Raw genomic sequence first — 21,612 nt, forward strand, 5'->3', positions numbered from 1 at the left:
TGATTCAGGAGCTGATTCTGGTACCTACATGTCATTACTTTGAATGAGTTTTAGAGAAACCTGATCTTATGGGAGGTGTCCCTGCTCATGGCAGGGGGGTTGGAATTAGATGATCTTTAAGGCCCCTTACAACCCAGACCATTCAGTGATTCTATGATTTTGCTCAGGTGAAGTATATTAGAACACAACTAGAATGATAATATAATAGACTTTGGTCACAGAAAGCTTTCATTGTTTCTTCTAATGAAAACAAGGGTTGCATTTGACTTAGTCATTTACATAAATATGCAGCAGTAATAGATCAGTTTCACCCTTACTTTCATTTTACTCATTTACCCTCTTGCCTCTTGGAATGATGTGTAATGCAGTTCTTGGCTTTAGAAATACATTTTTAAAATAATCCCCTTCTCCTTTCTCTCTCATGTGCAATAATTGTTGGTGGGATAAAAGTAATTTAAAGGAAGTGTATTTTTCAGTAATGAGTGGGGGTTTGTTTACAGGTCAGAAAAGAAGGACATGAACTGGCATTCAGCGCTATGAGCTTTCATTTGATTAATACACACTTTTCTAGAAATCTGAGTCACTAAGCAAATAATATGTTCTGTTTCCATCTTTTTAGACAGGCAGAATTAAACACAGCAAATAGCATTCATACATAAAAGAAAAGGATTACATTTAAAAAAGTTTAAGCCAAATTTAAAAAAAACCACAATGCGCACAGCATAGCTCCTCCTACAATAATTTCCTTTCTATCAGCCATGAAGCAGCCATTTTACTACCATGTTCTTTTATACTAATGGAAGTGATTTCACTTGAAATCACACAAAAATCAGTATTTTGCAATGAAAAGAGGGAAAGGTCACTGAATAGTATATTTAAGAGTGGATAAATAACTTAAGGTTCAAGTAGGAAAATCCATTTACTTCTATTTGTACTCAACTAAACCATCAGTAATATTGCTGTCCTGTAAAAAGACAATATACAAACTCTTGCCTTCATATATTAATGAAAACTATTGAATAAACAATTTAAATATAAGATTCAATTTCATTTGACAATACAGAAAACTTCTGGATGTGGCAAAATTATGTTAACGAGGTTTCTCTGATTACAAAACATCCTTATATTTCATCCATAGCAAAATGGTCTTAAACCCTTTATCAGGACAATATTTTCTGTCCATATTCATGTATAGTTCTGCATTACTTTTTGAGTAAGGATTTTTCCAGCATCGGATCTGGTGTAAGTATTCTTTCCAAACAGTGGAACACATGAACATCAGCTGTAATAATCCAAATTAAGCAAAAATTAAGTCATATTTGAGTTGTGTCTCATTTTCACCTGAGACTCATTTCAAGTGTTACTGAGTTATTTCCCTGGATGCTTAATAGTGATTTCTACATAAACTGTGCCTTGCAGTCAGGTGTCTTCAGAACTGGAGGTAAATTAAGCCTTTTTATTTTAAGATCATCACAAGAGTTAAAAAGAATATTTAAACCTTCATATGAATGTGAGAACAGCTGAATACATCTCAGGACAACTCTGTAGAACAACAAGGGACACTGTAATAGAAATATGATTCTGAAAGGCTTATTATAGACATGGAGAGATATATATATGTAAAAAATAATAACCCAAGTCCAGAAGATTCTGCTCTTTCCTTATAGTGACAAGTTGCCTACAAACTACAAAGTATTACCTTTGCAGAGGTTGAAAGTTGGAGCCCTAAATACATTCCATTCACAAATATTGATGGTCTTCACCATTTACTCCCTCTCATCCTACCCTTCCTTCTCCTACTTTGATGTTAAAAATTAGGTCCCACTCTTCATTTAGTGTATGAGGCCATATTATCAGAACACCCTTGAATCTATAGCAACACACTTTGTCTTTACAGATATAGAACTGTGGGCTTAACTTATTTTAACATCTAGAACAAGACGAATTTCACTTAAGGTGGCAGGTGGCAGACAATGCGCAGGAGAGAGATGCTCCCTGTGACTGCTGTGATGTCACAGGATAACAGATTTCAGGGTTGAAAGTACAGAAATGGATTCCTTGATGCTCAAGATTCCGGTTGGGCTGTTTACTTACAAAGTACAAAGCAGGCTCTTGTAGCACAAACCCCTGCTCTGTATATACTTCATTAGGGAATTCTTGGAAGTCTTGAACAGAGCCCACATTCACATCAGCTTTCCCACCTTACAACCCCATAAGAAGCCTTACATGGCAGGTAGGCAACCTGGGAAGCAGAATTATTAGTGAGATCTTCTTACGATGTAGCCCACCTGTGGAGTTATTCTATATACACCTTCAGATGATCACCTGCAGACTGAATAATAGCTCACCTTGGTGATGTTTTTTCTTCATATCTGCACAGCTTTCATACTATTAATGACAGAAATCTGAGTAAGAATTCTAATAAACTAAAGGCAGAAGGAGCCATTGTTATCATCAGGTCTAAATACTCTTTAACATAAGCCACGTATTTTTCCTCACAGAAGTTGCTACCACATGTACTTTTGAGAAATACCCAAATGTGATTTGAAGCAAGATAAATACATTGCATTTCTTCATTAAGCATTCTAGGTTTATTTATACTCATGGCTTAATGAAAGGATTTCTGCATCATTTACAGATTTAACCTATAGCTTAATTTCATTTTACAGGATCTCGTGAACTCATTCATTCATTTAAGCGAGGCATAGCAACAGGTTTTCTGTGCTTATGTGGGTACAGAACTATGTGATGTAATTAGGCCACTTAACCATATTGAGTTTGCATGGCAGGGCAGAGATACAGGGGTGACTTATGTGAGAAGCTTCCAGAAGGTTCCCCTGTGTCCAATAGAGCCAATGCCAGCTGGATCCAAGACAGACCCACCACTGGCCAAGGCCAAGCAACAGTGGCAGCACCTCTCGTGTAATAGATTTAGGGAGGAGAAAAAGTTTCTGTACAGGAGCAAGTTCAGCCAGAGGGAGGAGTGAGAACATGCAAGAGCAACAGCCCTGCAGACACTCAGGTCAGTGCAGGAGGGCAGGAGGTGATGCAGGTACCAGAGCAGAGATTCCCCTGCAGCCCGTGGTTCAAACCATGGCAGAAAAAACATGATGGACTGACTACAACCCCCATTCCTGCCTCACTGTGCCACTGGGGCAGAGGAGGAAGAGAATTCTGGCTGGGAAGAAAGGAGGGGTGGGTGGAAAGTTTTTTAAGATTTAATTTTTATTTCTCATTATCCTACTCTGATTTTACTTATAGCAAATTAAACTCATTTTTCTCCAAAGTCAAGTCTGTTTTGCTCATGACAGTAACTGGTGAGTGATCTCTCCCCGTTCTTACCTTGACCCACCACCCTTTATCTATATTTTCTCCCCCCTTCCAGGAGTGACAGAGTAGCTTTGGTGGGGACCTGCACCAGCCAGGGGTAACCCACCACACCCTCTATTGTGAACTCCTAACAGTTTTCAGGTTGGGTGTTGGGTTTTTTCTAAGAACATCTAGGAAATGTCTCTGTGAAAGGCCCCCATTTGCAGTGTTGATTCCAGTGACACAACCCTGTGTTTTGAATTCATGATTCCAGGCAGTAGGTATGCAAGTGCTTTAATTGACATTGAGTTGGAGGTTATGTTAACTGACAATTTCAGAATCATCGTTTTCCAGTACAATAATAAATTCTTAAAGTTTCCCTCATGTTTTTTGTTCCTGAATGTATGACTTTTCATTTTATTCTATAAAAACTGCGTTTGCTTGTATGAAATTCAATGTAAAGGAACACTGTCATGCAATCACCTCATCTAGAAGTGTCACATCTACATGCCATCAGCAAGAATTTTGTGTTTTCTTTCTGAATCTGAATATTAAATTTAACCAAGTTGATAAATTCTCTACAGGTTTTGCTAGAAACATCTATGCAGCTCAGATGATTTATTAGTAAATGAGAGATTTGACTTTTCTCAGCAAATTTTAAATATGCTTAGATGAGGGAATAAAATAACCATGAAATGGAAATGGTGCAAAGCTTTCCATGGCGAGAATGCTGCACTTAAGTAAATATTTCTTTAAAACAAGACCTCAGTTTGCATCCAGTAAATGTATCTGGCCAAGATGCACCAATCTATAAATGTCAAGTATGTATGCATGTACAAATGATTGTTTAAGAACTGTGCAGTAAAGTTGATGGATTAAAGTCCACACAATTTTAAATCCATGCCTTAGCATTTACTTTTGTTTTTAAAAGTACATTTCATTAGCTGTAGAACTGATTGTATTCTGCTCATCTCACTATTTTTACTGCCTTGAAATAGCCCAGTTAATAGGCTCAATGTTAATGCAAATCTACACACAAATATGCACTGATGTGATTGCCTCCTTCCAAAAGTGGAGCCACTTATACGCTTTCATAAAATAGGTTTGAATTTCACATCACTGAAGAGCTTTGTTTCTCTTCATATTCAGGCACATGGATCTGGCTCTGTTTGTATGTCTCTTAAGCAGCATGTAAATTACAGAGATTTAAACTGCATTTGAATAAGAAGTATCAGTGAATTCCATCAATTTCAATTGACTTTTACCAGCATGAATGAAAGGAGGATCAAGCTCCTGCACTTAAGTAGTTGAAAATGACAATATTTTTTTATGTCGCCTAAATTTTCAAAAAGGTATTTTCAACCCATAATGACACCTACCTCTCAAAGTCTTTTGAGTTTTAGGTACACTATTATTTCTGGAAGTTTTCCTGAGGGCACCACTTGTTCTTACATAAACATTTGTAAGAAAAGCAGTTTGTATTTCATAGAGACAAGCAGAGATAGTACAGACCTATTGAAAACATCACTTGGAAAAAACATCATCATGGAAAGTACAGTACATCTTAAAACAACTGCATGTTACTTTACATTCATTACACATTGAAACAAACACAGAATTTCTTCAACATTTGTACACGTACTGAATACATAACACTAACACGAGCTCTGTAAGCTAACAGCTATTCTTTTCGCTGCTTTATTCTTTTCCAAAATACCATAAATATCATTAGGTTCAATGTGACACGTACTGTGAAGCAACCATGAAGATAACGATGTCTGAAATAATGTATTCACAACATTATCTTGTAAAAAGATCCCTCACTTTCCCTACAAAATTTACTTCACTGCAACATCATACAAAGCTTAATATTTATCTCTTGGAAATAGTGACATTACTTCAAAAATGCAGATTCTGGGAAAAAGCAAGATTTTTAAGTAAGAGTGAAGTACGCATACTGAGTGAAAGTGAATACAAAGGTCAAAGGACCATAACTTAAAACATGTCATTAAAATGTCTTATCTATCTTGCCAAAATTACATGGTTTTCAAAATATGTTTTTTCAATGTTTAAATTTAGAAAAAGACTTCAGAAAAAACAGTAAATAATCCCATATCCAATTAATTTCATCAAACAAAATTTTGAAAGAATATTAAAATTGCAGATGGGAAATTAAAATTAGCTATTTACGCAGTCATCATCTTTTACAGATAATTTCAGCCAGTTTGCTCGTATCTTTGTAACTGATTATAGCATGTGATCTTGTTACCTACCTTAGACATATAAAAAATGTTAGGAAATTCTACATTTTCTGGTACAAGATAGAAATTTTAGATGATTCTGAAAGTTTAAATTACTACATATCATAAGTATTTAGTACATGCTTTTGAAAACTCTGTAGTTAAGTGACTCACTTAGAAGCAGACATTAAACATGAGCTTTGCTTTCAACAAAAAATATTATTTTCTTCAAAACTAATTAAAAGGGTGACACAATTACCTGTGAAATTAGCACAGCTGAACATATAGGTGAGAAAGGTCCATCATTTTTCATGCAGGTGATGAACAGTATGTTGATTAAGTGCCATTTAATGTTTTCCATTTTGGCTATGGACCTTAGATCTGATCTATGCATAGCAGTGTACAGTGTTCATCTGCATCCACACATATCTTAGAAATGTATTTTAGGTACAGTTAGTTGAAGAAGAGCACTGCTATAACCTTTAGTATCATACCTCGAACACCTACCTATAAGCAGGCCGAGCTGACATTACATAAAGAACCCTGACAGAATAATGTCTCCGCCTCTTTAAACATTAATCTTTACAATTTCAAAGTTCCACTGACACAGTGTTTTAATGAGATTTCTGCATCATTTTAAGGCAAAAGTGGTAAAACCCAGAAAACAACATACAAAATGCAAAACTGGCTAGAAAACTGCTGCAGTGTCTTAGTACAGCCCCAGAAGATGGACAGCTCCTTTCCAGAGCCTGCCTCCTTCTCCACAGGTCTCTCATCCACTCTGCAGAGAAAACTATAAAAAAGACAGACCTCTACATTTCCCTAATAAGACACGGTTTTAAGATGGACTGAAGAACTCCTACTACTTATCTGATAGGATACACTACTTCTATAATCAATATTGAAAGTGCATTGTACGTTTTAGACTTCTCGTGCAGCAGGACCAAGAGGCAGCATTTTGGCAGTGCACATTCAATGAAATTTTAGGGAGTTTATGAAAGAAATACACAAGTAGCTGTTTCTGTTGGGGTTCTCCAGTTCTTTCTATTTGTGAGAAATATCATTTTATAGACATTTCAGAGAAATTTAAGTATTTGCTTAATTACACACATATACCGTGCATTAGTTCGAGAGGAATTTGATTTACAATTCCTGTTACCTATTTTGTTCTGTACAGATTCATATTTTCAAATTCACAAGACAGTGTGAAATTCAGTGGGCTTATTCATTTATGAGTGGAAAATTCCACCCTACCCAGAGAAATACTATTTCTCTCTCTCTCTGTGTCCCCACTCACCTCCCCCCTTACTACATGTATCCTGAAATTAACCTTTCTGGTTTAAAAGATGTAAAAAAACCCAAACAAAACGTACCAGGCATGTAAGCGAGGTGAGACTTTTGCTTTGTCCTCCATCAGAACAATCCCTGCCAATGGGATCAGAACTTGCAGTTGTACAGCATCATTAGCACCCATTCCCCAATTTTCTGCCCAAATTAGCCATTTCTGTGGCATGACAAGTTCCTGCCTGACCGTCCAGCTGCTCAAGGGCTAGACACAGTTCACAGAGTACGTTAACACTGCTTTTACAGTCGCAACCTCTGGGTCACAGTTGAGCATATCAAAGTCACACTGGAGTCACTGATGAACAAAAGAGTGTTTTAGGCAGGAAATTCAGCCTTGGAGTGTCAACTGCTTCTTAAGGTCTCTTTGAGAAGTGAGGTGGAAGTTTCAGTAATACTCACAAGGAATCCGGTGGGGCTATTCTAACTAGTTGGTGCTGCAGATTAAAACTTCAAACAGATGTAGCTCCTTTACTGTCAGACTCCTGGGTTTAAAACCATGTAAAATTAAGGGAAAAAAGTCTGTTCCAGATGAAACCATAAACTCAGCACGCTAACTTTATACGCTTGCATATTTACATTGTAATTTTTTATTCAAAGCAATAAAACCACAAACATTTTTTAAAGGAAAAATACAAGTTTCAAAGCTGTGGAAGATCCTAATATGTTAAAAATTCACCTGAAGTCTGATAGTGCTTTAATAATTTGAGTGATTAGTGAGCGCCGAGGATCTGAAAGCTTATAGGCTGTTCAACACTGTTCTGTTTCCTAACCTCAATCCTAACCCCAAAAATGGTTTCCTGCGCAGATAAATCCTCCTTCTCCAATTGAGGTGGTTTTATTTTTTCATGTATTTTGTGTTCTTAGCAATATCATCAGACTGTGTCTGAAAGAATGAACCAGACACCATGCATGCAATAGCATGACTTTGATAATATTTTACTGATTCCAAGCAGACAACACTTGACATTTTCATAGAAACATAGACATTTTCATAGAAACATAGACATTTTCATGTGAGCTAACCCCCCATAGTTGATGTGCTTCCAACACTCTGAAGCGATTAGCCTACTCAGTGCTTGTGAGGACACTTCTGGAACACTCTGTTCAGTTTTGAACTCCCAAGATCACAAGAGGGATGGTATGCTGGAGAAAGGGCAGTGGAAGGCCACTAATTTGGCTAGGGAGCTGGATCACGAGAGATGAGGAGAGACAGACAGTGACGCATTGTTTAAGAAGAGACTGTTGGGTGAAATTTAACTGCCATCTTAAATTACATATTTGTTAGAGAGAAGACTTAAGTACACAGGAAAAAAGGACAGAAGGCAACAAGTCACAATCAAAGGAAATCCCAGCTGGGATAAGAAAAAAATGTTTAGTGGGAGTGATTAGGCACTGGGACAAGTTCCCCCAAAACCTGTTGAATCTCCATCCTTAGAAATTTTCAAAACTTCCCTAAATAAGGAAGCAGTCCTACTCTGAGGATATCCCTGCCTTGAGTGGATGTCTGGAGGTTTCTTCAACTTAATGTACTCAACTTAAAAAGGTAAAAACATATCTCATTCCAGCTAACAGTAAGGTTCTGAATGGACTGAGTGCCTTTCCAATATTTCTTCAGTGGCTTACCACATAAAGACATATTAAGTACTTTTATAAAATTGCTGAAACTACTCATCCTATTGAAGAATTTGCAGAATTGGGCCATTTACCTTATGTATTCTGTATTGATTTAAATGAATCTTTCTGAGTTTTTCCAATTTAGAGCTACACGATACCAAGCCCCTGCTACAATTTTTAAGGTAATACTGTTTCTGAACATTTAAGCATTGCCCAGAGTCACTTTATACAACATAATATTTTAAAATATATGTATATATTGCACATTTAAAACCTTACCTCCACCTCAAAGTCTATAAAGTTAACAAAACATACACACACATGCAACACACGAAGAATACCTTCCCTCAGATAGACATAGATCCTCATTTTGGTACAACTACATACAGGCCATAAACAAAACCTTACACAGCATACACAAAAGGCAGCTGTACGAAGTGGAAAGAACTCCATCATTACTCAGTATGTTACATTAAAAAGACAGCTAAACAGGTATAATTGGTGTTTCCTCTCTAAGATAATTGCCTCGAGTTGTACACAGGTTATTTCAACTCTGAATCAGAGCCCATCTTTACATTAAAAAGTGAAGAGGCATTGTCAAAACAATCTGAAGAGAGAACAAGAGTTTTCCTCTCTGAAATCATAATACTAAAGTATTTAGTATCTGTAAGACAGAAAATTTAGCCATCTCTTCACTTCGATGGAGTAAGATGTCAGAAAGTTACTTGTCCATGTCAACATTTCCTTCTTGTATATTAGAACGTTTACACACCTGTGCTTAGACACACACATATCTCCAACATTTTTTCTCAAGTATCTTTTAAAGGTCCAACAGCTTCATTTGACAAAGCTAAGATGCAAAGGATCTTTCTTTCATACCAGTTTCACAAACTTTTGCTACAAATGCAACTTCAGTCCATTAAATACCAATTAGCTTCATCAAGATAAACCCAGGATAAAGCTCATTGTGCTTTGTTTTCTAGGTGTCTGGTTCACACAAGTGAGAAGCCAACATTTTATGACTTTTCAAAGTTCACACATGTGTACAGTTGGTAGACGGTGGTGTATCTATTCGACTTCTATTTTCCTTGGCATCATTCAGAGGTGACTCGTTACCTATCTGGCATTTGAAGACTTGTTTGTAGGCCTTCCTAAAATTTTCAGAGAGAAATGCATATATAATCGGGTTCACAGAAGAATTGCTGTAAGCCAGGCAGTGTGCTGTTACTCTGAAGAGAAAGGAGGCTTGAGTCAGTGGGAAAACTCCAAATTCAGCCCAGAGATGAATCACGTGATGCGGCAGCCAGGAGATGCCAAAAACCACTACCACCACCAACACAGTCTGTGCTGTCTGAGACAGGGAAAGGAAAACACAGATGTCTGATGAGCACTTGAAGAATCCACTTTAAACCTGCTTCAGAACCATTACTGAGGGGCATGGGGAGATGCTGAGAAAGAACACACTGTGGACTATTTATTACTGATTTTACTCCATTGCCTATATGGGCTTTAGTCTGGATAGCGACTACTGCAAGAAGAACTTTAGCCCTGAAAATGCCATAGTAAAAGGCATATATAGCTTTGCTTGAAAGTAAAAGAATTATGTACCTGATTCCTTAGAAAAAAGCATAAGCTTGATGTAAAATAATGATAAGATGGGTCTTTGGGAAATCTCATCCAGATCTAATGATCTATATTTGAGTATGGTGTGCAAGGATTTCTGACCATAATTTTAAGAGAGATCTATTATACGTGATGGCAGATAGTGGTAGAGCTTAGAGCAGTCAGACGAACACTTTGCTCAAGTGTCTGCAAAAAGAGAAGGTGCTTTTTGAAAGTCTCTCCTTTAAATGTAAAATTTTCATGGGGGGGAATCATGCAACAACATTTTGGGATGCAACTAGGGAAAAAAAAGAAAGAAAAGTAAGGAGCGTGAAATTTCACACATTGGTAATCATCAACTGTCAAAACCAATCTGGAAATCAAAGGTCACCACCAAGCACCAAAATCTGAAAAAGGGAATACAAAATATCCTCAGTGATGCCTCCTGACTCCACTCTCATTGTTTATGAGAGTCCCATCAAGTTCATTAGATCCATCCAGACAACTACACCATCAGTCAGCACAGATCTTTCTGGTGCTGAAGGTATTCTGCCAGGGCACAGTGGAGTTTGACTGTCCATTGCTTTCTTTAGCTTTCACTTATTTCAGAAACAGCAATTACTGCTTTGCAGTTGCTCAACTAATTAATATCTACTTCTTCAACAAGTATCTCTTTCAATTAAGTCACTCTCCCAGTAAAAGCCTACTATTAATTCCAAAAGCACATAATGTTATGGACCATTATCATTGCTATATTAACAAGTTACAAAATAATTTTTCAGATAACCTAGGCTCTTCTCCACAGGCAAAAGTAAACCAGTGGCCAGAGTGATAAGTACTTTAGCACACAGATTATCTAGTCTTTTTGTTAGCTTATTGAACTTGGTCTTTACTTCCTTAATTGATTATATATAATAATTCAGACTGACCTATTAAATAGAACATGGCTGAATTTACAGAAACTTACAGAAAAATATAAAGGTTGATTTCACTGTTAACAGGTCAAAGTAACGTTGTTGGCTAGTAAAATCTCACAACAGAAACAAAGGACATTGTATCGGTATTAAAATATAATTTGTTTAGTCTCAAGGATTCACCTGTTTCCACAAGCCATTCACCTGCTTAGCCCTGTGGAGTTTAAGTCAGTTGCCACTATCAGACAGCCACACACATATTATCTCTTTCAGGTCTCATCAGGAGAATATGTGCTAACAAGGAAGTACAAATTAAGAGCAATTCCTTCTCTGATCCTTTAAATGTGTTAATATTCCAACTGAAAACATATTGCCTGGATACCATTTCCACAATTACTTCAAAAGGGGTATATTACTTCAGTGTGTTCAAAATTCAAAATATACCAGGAAAATCGCTTTCAAAAGACTATACAGATGCACCTCAAAACAGAGGTTGACCATGTGCCTCTTGTAACTATTTAAGGTTTTTCATATCTGCAGAATAAACAATTTTGTATTAGGGAACCTCAAAACATCTGTTATATCCCATTAGTCCTCCTAATCCTAACTTCAGAGTTTACCTTTCCAAAATCATCACTATGGCTTGCAACCAAAGTAACACTAAAGGGAAGCTCTTGTTTACCTAATGGGAGCTTCCTTAGGGTGTTTCATTAGCACATGAAAACCCACCTGAAATACATGATGTTAAATATTGATGCTTTGTGACCAAAAACATGACAAATAGCATTTAGGCACATTCGTATTCTTCACTAACTTTTTTTCACACATACAGCACATTACTTTTAAGATTCTGCTACTGAAATTTCCATGAAGTTTTGAATAACGCTATAAATGTATAATTAAGCCTGAAATGCATTTCTAACAAAACTGTAGAAGAAAAAGAAGAAAGATACAGTAACCAGAGAGAGCACACTAATGAAAACAGTTGCCTTAAAAAAGCATGAGCTAGGCTGTAGGTCGAAGGAGGTGATCCTGTCCCTCTGCTCTGCTCTCGTGAGACCTCACCTGGAGTACTGTGTGCAGTTCTGGTGTCCTCAACATAAAAAGGACATGGAACTGTTGGAACAAGTCCGGAGGAGGCCACGAGGATGATCAGGGGACTGGAACACCTCCCGTATGAAGACAGGCTGAGAAAGTTGGGGCTGTTCAGCCTGGAGAAGAGAAGGTTGCGTGGAGACCTCATAGCAGCCTTCCAGTATCTGAAGGGGGCCCACAAGGATGCCGGGGGAGGACTCTTCATTAGGGACTGTAGTGACAGGGCAAGCGGTAACAGGTTAAAACTTACACAGGGAAAGTTTAAATTGGATATAAGGAAGAAGTTCTTTCCTGTAAGGGTGGTGAGGCACTGGAATGGGTTGCCCAGGAAGCTGTGAATGCTCCATCCCTGGCAGTGTTCAAGGCCAGGTTGGACAGAGCCTTGGGTGAGATGGTTTAGTGTGAGGTGTCCCTGCCTATGGCAGGGGGGATGGAACTAGATGATCTAAAGGTCCTTTCCAACCCTAACCATTCTGTGATTCTATGAAAAATGTATTTGCTATGGCAAAAAAAAGTTTGGGCTCCCCTTTATTTTTTTTCCCCTTTGGTTTCTGAACATTAATACATCCAAGCAGTCTTGGGCATATACATAATGCTTTTCCCTGAAGCTATGAAACGAGTTCCTAGCCAGATCTGATTTTTACTTGCAATTTTTAAGAGTTAGTGTTTAGAGTAAATGCAGAGATTATTTCCAGTTTGAGAATAATTTAGATGAGAGTAGAGATGGCAATGTGCAGAACACCTTTGAAAATGACCTTTTGGCCTTGATGACATGAAGTGTAAAAGTATATATGTCAAGTAATTTACAGAATCAGGACAACAGTTGTTTTAATTCTAGGTATTAAAGTTTATTGACTAGGATATTTTTCAATAAAATAGGGAATGCATAAATAATAGATTACTTATTCCCTGTCGAGCCCATGTATATCTCATTTCCATTGGAGACAGTCTGCATGCCCATACGGTAATAGTGAACAGATCAAATGAAAAGCTATAGCCTAAGGGTTTTTTCTGGCTCTGCATTCATAAACTGAGAAGTTAGTCAAATCATTACTTTGGTCAAATCTGATAAAAAATCAGAACTGTGTTATAGTAACTGACAAATTCAATATATAAACACATCAAATATTGTTCTAAATCACAAAGCTTATATTCTGCTTTAAAGACCTTTCCCAATTCTACTTGTAACAGTACATAACTAATGCCTTGAACATAGCAGAAAAGAATGGTTTTGTGGAAAATCAACAGAATTGAAGAATGATTGAAACTCTCTTATTAGACTTCTATCACAAAGAAAATAAACCTCATTTTAAAGAAGAAGTTCTTTACTGTCAGGGTGGTGAGGCACTGGAATGGGTTGCCCAAGGAAGCTGTGAATGCTCCATCCCTGGCGGTGTTCAAGGCCAGGTTGGACAGAGCCTTGGGTGAGATGGTTTAGTCTGAGGGGGGTTGGAACTAGATGATTTTAAGGTCCTTTTCAACTCTAACCATTCTGTGATTCTATGATTCATAAATGATTCAACTAGTTTAAAGAACAATTTTTAAAAAAAAAGAAAATATTTACAAGTTAGGGGGAAATGCCTGTGAGGCAAAAAAAAACCCAATTTAGTATTACAGACAGGTTGTCTATTCATGTGTGAATTTCAGATGCTCTGAAGTTCAGAATATGGGGATCTTAGGTAGTGACTTAATGTACTGAGATGGAAAACTCAGATTAGAAAATATTCCAATCCTGCTAAATTCAGAGAGATGCTGAATTCATCATTAAATACTTCAATTCCTTCTCTCCATTACATCTTTGCAACAAGTAATATGATACTAAAATTAGCTTAGACATAAACCAAACAAATACATAATGGTAATGAAAGCAATTACCTTTTTCTTGGATGCTTCTGACTTCTTTGACATGTTTCTCAACTTCTTATGCAGATGATTAAGAACCTGAAAAGATTAATTTATATGTTGTATTACAGCGCTTTCTAAATTCAAACCCATGTATTTTAGGGTAGGCTCTCCGGTACTGATGAGTCGCTTACAAACTTCTCTGATTCAATTTACACATTTCAAAAGTGCACAATACAAAATCCAAAGGAATTAAGTATCTCCATCTGTGGGAAACAACAAATATGAAGCAGGCAACAACTGAATTCTTCTATAAAAATTCAGATATACTATGTAACAAATATATATTACAAATGAACAAGGCAACGAACAGAAACCTGTCATACACCTAGAATTAACAATCATTCTTCCATGAAAATGTCAATGCTTAATTTAGAGCGACCTTTACTGCATGTAACATAAAAAGTGTATGTTTTTAGTCAGAGCTTTTCTGAGTCACCTGCATAATTTGCTTTCTTCAGATGGATGTTTGGTTAATACAATCAGGCCGTTGGTGCTATTTGATCTTTGAAAGAAGCTTAGGCTTTCAGAAATAATTTATACTAAAATGTATCTCAAATGAGGCATAACCTTTATCAAGAATTTGGTGATACTTGTCACGCGCCTTTCACAAGTAATTTTTCTTAAATATATCTCCAAAAGGCTCATCATCCAAGAGTAGGGTCCAAATTTTAACATAATGATTTATACATAAGATTTTGGATAGTGGTCATATACAAGCGCACACCCTAATTTACCTGCAATCGGTATTAAACGAATCTAATATATTCATATGGCATGATTTGTAGGCATGGGGGGCGGGGAATATCTCTTCAGCTGAATGTGTTTAACAAGTTGTAAACCATACAGAACTGAATAAAAAAAAAGAGATGCTGAATTAAACTCGAGATTTTAATTAAAATCAGAGGAATAGAAAGAGTGCTGAGGTGTAGAGCTCAATTAGATGATGATGTTAGGTTGCACATTACATATCTTTAAGATGAACTGAGAACAATCTAATAGGTAAGATCATCCAACATAAAAAGGATTTTTTTAAGGAATATAACACTAAACTTTAGAGCTTATAAAGAGACTTCTTGAGGTGGGAAAAAGTGTATAAATTCAAATTGTCTTACATTATCAAGGGATATTTTCCCTGTTTTCTTTAGAATACACAGCTAACCACTACCAGGATAAGCACCAGACATGATGACCTACAGACTTGAACTCACTCTGGATTTGAATCTTAGAAACTTACATAATGAATTAAAAGAAATGATAGTTATTTGTAAATAACCATAATCAGTGGATTGCACTTTTCAAGTATCTACTCTTAGTTACCAGTGAACAATGAAACAACAGAAACCAGGAACAAAAATAAAAATAAAAAATACTTGTAGCCACTTAACATTGGAAGTGCAGTTCGTTTGTGCTTACCTGTGCACTAACATGTTTGTGTGTGAATGACTTAGCCCTGCAGGTACTCCCTATTCTGAAACAGTGGCCAGGCTGCTATCAAGACTGACCTGAGTTCAGGAAAGGCAGGAGAAAAATAAATGGGGTTTCTCTGAGAAAAGCCTGTTTTGGCTTCAGCCTTTCTTTCTTCTCCAGGAGCAGATGAGAAAGAAAGGACATAAGAGCCCCTGAGGTCCAGCAGAAGACCAGGGAGATGACCCGTTAGCTCACACACTCTCTATTCACCTGCTGTCACTGTATACTGCTTAGTTCATGGGTGAAATATGTAAAACATAGAAGAGCATGGGAGAAATACAGTGAAGTTCACTTCCCATCACTGCTATTTGACATAACTTACAATGATGTGCTGCTTCTACTGGGCCTCTGTGAATCCAATCTCCTGCCATGCGCAGAATGTACTGTACTCTACTGTGAAAACTAAAGTCAGATAAACACTTCCCAGAATTAGAACTGCAAAATCTTCTCTCACAATCACAAATATTTTTATCTTTTGATCCGAAATTTTTAACAAACATCTTTGCATTATATCTCTCTGCAGTCCAAAGAAAGATGCAGTAGATGAAACTGTTAAACTGGGTATCTGAGGGGTGGGAGGGGGGTGCCTACTGAAGATTTAGAGGATAACCTTCCAATGAATCCTTCTCAATTTCCCCTCTTTCAGATTGTATACATGTTTCTCTCCTGTGAAAACATGCTGGCTCTGCATGATAGTGTACCAGATGGTATGCAAACCAGCAGGAAGAGAAATAGGCAGAATTTAATTACCTATCAACAACAGTCAAAGAGCACTCAGAGACCTACACATAACCCTGTGGAGGGATATTAAGAGCCATGTTTATGCACAAACACTACAAGGGAAATCAAAGACACCTCACTGTCCTTTTCAAATTACCTCTTCTCTGGGCCAATGAATAATCAATTGTATCTCTAACAGCTACTGTTGCTTCACCTGAATAAGCAAGTATTCTACAAGTGCCTCTTAATTTGCCTCAGGTTGTTTCTCTAAAGAAAGTATTTCAAGATATCCCCCACTACATTTGCGTGTGCATTTTTAATTCATATAATGAAATACCCACCTTGCTAAACAACAGGTCACAACCTGTTCTCAACAACCTGTTATATTTTCCAAAAACTCAGCTCTGTGGAAAAATTCACCCTTTACGTGAAACTTTTCTAACTCCAGCTTTCATGTACCTGTCAATTGCAGATCTTATCTGGCTCTTGGGGAAGGAATAGCTTTCCTGTTTTCTGGAGATGAGAGTGGGCTGCTGTGGGAAGAAAGTTATCCTGATGTGAAAGAGGGTGTAAGATTTTCAGGATCACAGAAGCATATGACATTTCAGTCCGGTCCAGACTGTCATACACAACTATGAACAAATCAAGTTGAGAGAAGGATTTTTCCAATATAGGACAGAGAAAAAAATAGATTGTTATCAGTGCCTATTCATATAAATCTGCCAAATACTGTAGAAGTCTGAAGTCTACACTGTTGCAAAGCGTATTTCCTGTCTGTCTGGGTATAATTCCAATGACTACACCTTCATTATCAGCCATTGAAAATCATGCAGCTGGAAAGCCTGCCCAAGGTCATTATCTAATAAGAATGAACTGCTTTTTTAACAGAGCCATAATGTCAGCATTACATTCTGAACCATATTTTACAGTATGAACCTGATTTAAATTCAAGTGCCATTGCCTGCAATCCATTCTTGAAAGCAATGCTTCTATCGTCACAACAGATCCTTCACCCTCTTTCATTCAATAGTACTGCTAATATGGTTTAGTTAAGTTTTCCCTCATTGCTCAGCAAAATTTAAAATAAAATATCTTAAGCCAAAAACCACGTACGTTTGTATTTTATGTTGAGGCTCCTACTTTTTACAATTTACTTTTAACCAAGCCTATAAATCCTTATCACCAGGTATTCAAAAGCAGAAGCACCCAAACTCAGCTGTCACATTGTACTACCCTGGCAGATGCTCACTGAGAAGTATTTATCACTTTGCCCTTCGAGAGCACCTCAGTGGGCAAATGTAGCAGTGTTATAAAACACACGCAAAAAGTCAGTATTAAGAAAATACAGCACTGTAACTCAGCTAATAACTATATAATCACTGCTCCTCTGGGTGGAGTAGTAAGTTCCTTTCAAGAGTAGTTCTGTGAGCTAACAAAAGCTGGTCTGCTATGGATTTGTGATCTCTTGACTGTGTGCTCCCAAGAAGGTGTGTGTCTTCCATGAGCAGAAGCTGCATCAGACATCTTCTCCCTATGGCTTGTCTGATATTTAACAGTTGAGTGCAAACTGACTCTCCTTAAAGGAAAGAGGATGATGCAGACTTTCCACCTTCTTCACTGACTCCTGTTTTCACAAAACTAAGGAAATATCATTCTTTCTGATATTTTCACTCCTCTGCCAAATTTGGTTGAAACTCAACAGAAGTTATTTGTGGGAGACAGGAAATGGATAGCTGTACACACAGGACACAGAGCACGATCTCATAAATCTCTGCGTTAAGAGCGTGTCATGTGAGATTTCCATTTCTGATTTTATGGGGGGACTCTGTTTCCAAATATCTAGCACTATGTCAGCACTTCCGTAGGCAATAACAGTATTGATATCCACTGGGGAAAACACAAATCTCTTCTAACATAATTTGATAGAGATTGAGAGAAAGAACTCAGCTCCATATTAGAGTGCCTAAAGAATGAGACTTTCAAAACTGAAAGTTCAATTGCAATTTCCTCATAAAAGAAACAGAACTGCCTTAAAGGAGTCTGAAAAAGGCAATATATTCAAATAGAGAAATGAGTCTCCTTTGTCTTAATCTAGTGTGTCAGAATATTGCATCATTTAGCTAATCCACAGTTCATGAAAGCCAGTGAAGTCCATTAGAAACTAATGCATTTATTTCTATAATACTTCTAAGGCTATTACACAGCAGTAACCCTGCATGCATTCAGAAGCCCAAATACTTGTACTTCACAGTACTTCAGTGACACCAGCAAGAGGCTGCAGTGACCACTTCGCTTGAGACCTGTGAGTCTGAGGCTTTGACAAACTGAAAACTTCAGCTCCGATTTTCAATTAACGATCCTTAATTTCCCCTGACCTTGCCCCATGTGCCAAAACACTCTAGTTGGAGATTTGCCAGTGGCTCCTAGTGAGGACAGGAATGAGTATTTATGCCACAAGGTACAATACCTCCAACAGCCATGTACAAGTCATGGCATTTTTCAGCTTCATTGACACTGATGAGAATACCAGGTATCTTCTGCGTATCTCCTAAAACTCATCCCCTACGGGTTGGATCTTCCAGCCTGACACAGGCTCAAAACACATCACCAAGCAAGAGCAAGATCTTAGCCTGGCAATAACTTAAACACAAGATTTTAATTGTAACTTTCAGCAGCGTTGATTTTATGAACTTGTTCTGGGCATATATTCCACAGAGTTGCTTTGTTGATGTGGGGTTTTGTGGGGTTTTTGTTTTGTTTTGTTTTGTATTCAGACTAATATTAAGTGATCTACTTCTGTAGTGGTGCTTTGTAACAAGATGGTGTGTTATGTTTACTATGCTTGTATCTTGTTTAAGTCTATTTCAGTTTTTCCCCCTCTACTATTCAGGACTGTTGTAATTTTGAAAGGCTAGTTTTCAGTCTCCTGTAATATAATTAGACTTTGAAGGCTGGCACTTTATGTTGAAACTGAAGATGCTTTGGCTTTGAAAACTATAATAATTCTTAATAGATGAAAAACTCCATTTGGTCACGTTCCATAGCATTTTCCCTGAAATAGGTAATCTTTTCTTAAAACTGATAATCTGTGGCTACAGCAAGTTTCATCCCTCTCACAGCTCAGTCATATTCAGCACTGTAGATGAAGCATCAGTGTATTCACCCAGGGAAAACAGAACTCAAGTTTATGTATGAAAGCATGTATTTCTTCTCCATTTACCAAGTCAGACTTTTTCATTACAAATAGTAATTAAGAAATGTTGTTCTTTGAGTTCTGCATAACTTGGTTTTAGCAGAGTTGGATGCCACTCTAGCCTTAATTTGCACATCACAATTAAGCTGATGTAGATAGAAATATGAATATTAAATATTTACATGAAATGTATATCAAACTGAACATCAAATTATATGTTTAAATTACATCTATTTAACTTGTCAAATAAAGAACTGACTTTTCAATACCACCAGTCTTTAATTGCAGGAGCAGACCTGTCCTCTCAAATGTAACTTACTGCCTCAAGAGGAATCCTGCTCCTGAAGGCTGCTGGCACAGCAACAGGAGGATGTTTGCCTAACCCAGCAGAGAGCAGCTGTAGCTCCAGCTCCTGTGCAGCAGAAAGCAGTGGACCGTATGCTGAAGGCTGCAATTAATATTCACAGAAAACTACGACAGTTTGTCTGAGAAAAAAAGTCCTTAAATACCCTTATTAGGGCACCCTTACTTATGCTTTTTTATACCTGTGTCCCCATGCACTGCTCCAGAGCATCACCTTGCCCTTGTTGAAGTCAGAGGTAAATCTCACTCGCACTTCAACTGGGACAAGGCAAGGCTCACAGGGACCAGGCAGTGGTATTCATCTTTTGATCTGAACACATTCACTGGATCAGACCCAACTGTTGGATTTGTGTCATTTTTAAGTGCACTGCATTTTAAGGAACTGCAGTGCTTCATCTGAAGACTGAACAACTTGTTGCTCTGCTGTACTTTATCTGAGTTAAATTCATATGGCACTGCAAGAAAATAGGAGAGCTGTGTTGACAGAGAAAGCAGCACAGCGCTGCAGCTTCTCAGTGATTTGCAACAAGGATGTCTGCCAGAGGGACCCCAGTAATTGCCAGAACATCCCCCCTCCTAGCCCTGTGCAATCCCTGTCCTGAGATGTCTGTGCTATACACGTGTCCCCCTGCTCCAGTCATCCCTCAGCTGTAAAAACTACACTCTCCCTTTGCACCACAGACTCACCTCTGCCCTGCCACCTCCCAACAGTGCCATGTCCCTCCATGTGACCGGAGACGGCCCCACAGCTCATGGACACCCACCACCATTGTGTGTGCCCCCCCCCCCCCCCTTTCCTTTTACATACCCTTCACCTCTACCTGTTTTGCCCCACCTTGGCATAACAGAAGGAGATGAGCAGCAGCGGGAGCAGATATCCGAAGACAAACATGCAAACCACATAGACCTTCTTGTAGCGTGGGTTGGGCCACTGCTCCCAGCAAAAAGTCTGGTTGGAGGCCTCGCGGTGGAAGAGGTGCTGGTGGTGAGCCACAGGGGAGGCCATGGCGAAGGAGAGCGCCCAGATGAGCCCCACACCCAGCAGTGCGTTGCGAGAAACACGCAAGGCTGAGGAGCGTCGAGAGTGCACGATGGCCACATAGCGGTCCACCGACATGGCCGAGAGCGTGAAGATGCTCACCAGCATGGAGACGGTGAAGAAGTAGTGGATGAACTTGCAGACGAAGGCACCCAGCACCCAGGTAGGGAGCACGTAGACTGTGGACTGGAAGGGGATGCAGAAGAGCAGGTAGGCCAGGTCAGCGATGCTCAGGTTGAGGATGAAGATGTTGGTAGTGCTGCGGCGTTTGCCTGGCTTGCTCCTTGCCAACACCGTGATCACCAGCGAGTTGCCCAGCACCCCCATGGCAAAGATCAACACAAAGACGATCAAGGTGATGAAGTTCTCGATGCCGATGCCGAAGAGGGGCTTCCCCTCTGTCACTGGCAGCCCGGAGAGGTTGAACTCCCCGCGGGGCGGCTCTGCCTCATCTCGGGACCAGTTAAGGGGGGACGCCACGGCCTCCCCTAGCTCCATCCTCCCCCTTCCGCGACGGCCAAAGTTTCCGCGGGGGAATAAAGGGGGCTGCCGCGTCCCGGCACCCTTCCCGCGGCCAGCCAGGGGCGGCGGCCCCCCACCAGGGCCGGGAGGTGCCGGGGAGGAAAAGAGGGAGAGAGAAAGGCAGGGGATGGGGAGGAAGGGAAAGCGGCGGGTGCCGCCGGGCAAGATGCCCCGCGGCTTACACGGGCGCAGAGGCAACGCCGCAGCCCCGTTGCCCCTGGCAGGCAGCTGGCTCTGTGCAGCGCCCGGCTGGCCGCGGAACCCCCAGCCTCCCCGAGAGCTTCC

At 38.9% G+C, this 21,612-nt stretch overlaps 1 protein-coding gene across 2 annotated transcripts; it reads right to left on the reverse strand.

Annotated features, from left to right (window-relative positions):
- Positions 1-8,679: 8,679 nt before the first annotated feature.
- On the reverse strand, positions 8,680-21,322 carry GALR1 (galanin receptor 1). Of its 2 annotated transcripts, XM_057414720.1 has the most exons (3): positions 20,602-21,322; positions 13,994-14,059; positions 8,680-9,858 (listed from the first exon to the last, which is right to left on the reverse strand). In XM_057414720.1, the coding sequence occupies exons 1-3, from the start codon at positions 21,301-21,303 to the stop codon at positions 9,541-9,543; spliced, it is 1,086 nt and encodes a 361-aa protein (XP_057270703.1). In that variant the 5' UTR covers positions 21,304-21,322; the 3' UTR covers positions 8,680-9,540. The 2 variants fall into 2 exon arrangements, with proteins under 2 accessions (XP_057270703.1, XP_057270704.1); XM_057414721.1 differs by lacking the exon at positions 13,994-14,059.
- Between the last annotated feature and the right edge of the window lie 290 nt (positions 21,323-21,612).

This window comes from Pezoporus wallicus, unplaced genomic scaffold, assembly GCF_028554395.1.
Source record: "Pezoporus wallicus isolate ANWC-B61680 ecotype Strahan unplaced genomic scaffold, APGP_CSIRO_Pwel_v1 contig_2, whole genome shotgun sequence".
Taxonomy (NCBI): domain Eukaryota; kingdom Metazoa; phylum Chordata; class Aves; order Psittaciformes; family Psittacidae; genus Pezoporus; species Pezoporus wallicus.

Bases quoted from the DNA above. Each gene is read 5' to 3' on its own strand.
- GALR1 (XM_057414720.1), bottom strand. From the start codon at position 21,303: ATGGAGCTAGGGGAGGCCGTGGCGTCCCCCCTTAACTGGTCCCGAGAT. The intron at 14,060-20,601 runs GTGGGGCAAAAC...TAATCTTTTCAG, and splicing joins TCTCCTTCTGTTATGCCAAG to GTTCTTAATCATCTGCATAA. The intron at 9,859-13,993 runs GTAATTGCTTTC...TCCCTGTCTCAG, and splicing joins CAGAAGCATCCAAGAAAAAG to ACAGCACAGACTGTGTTGGT.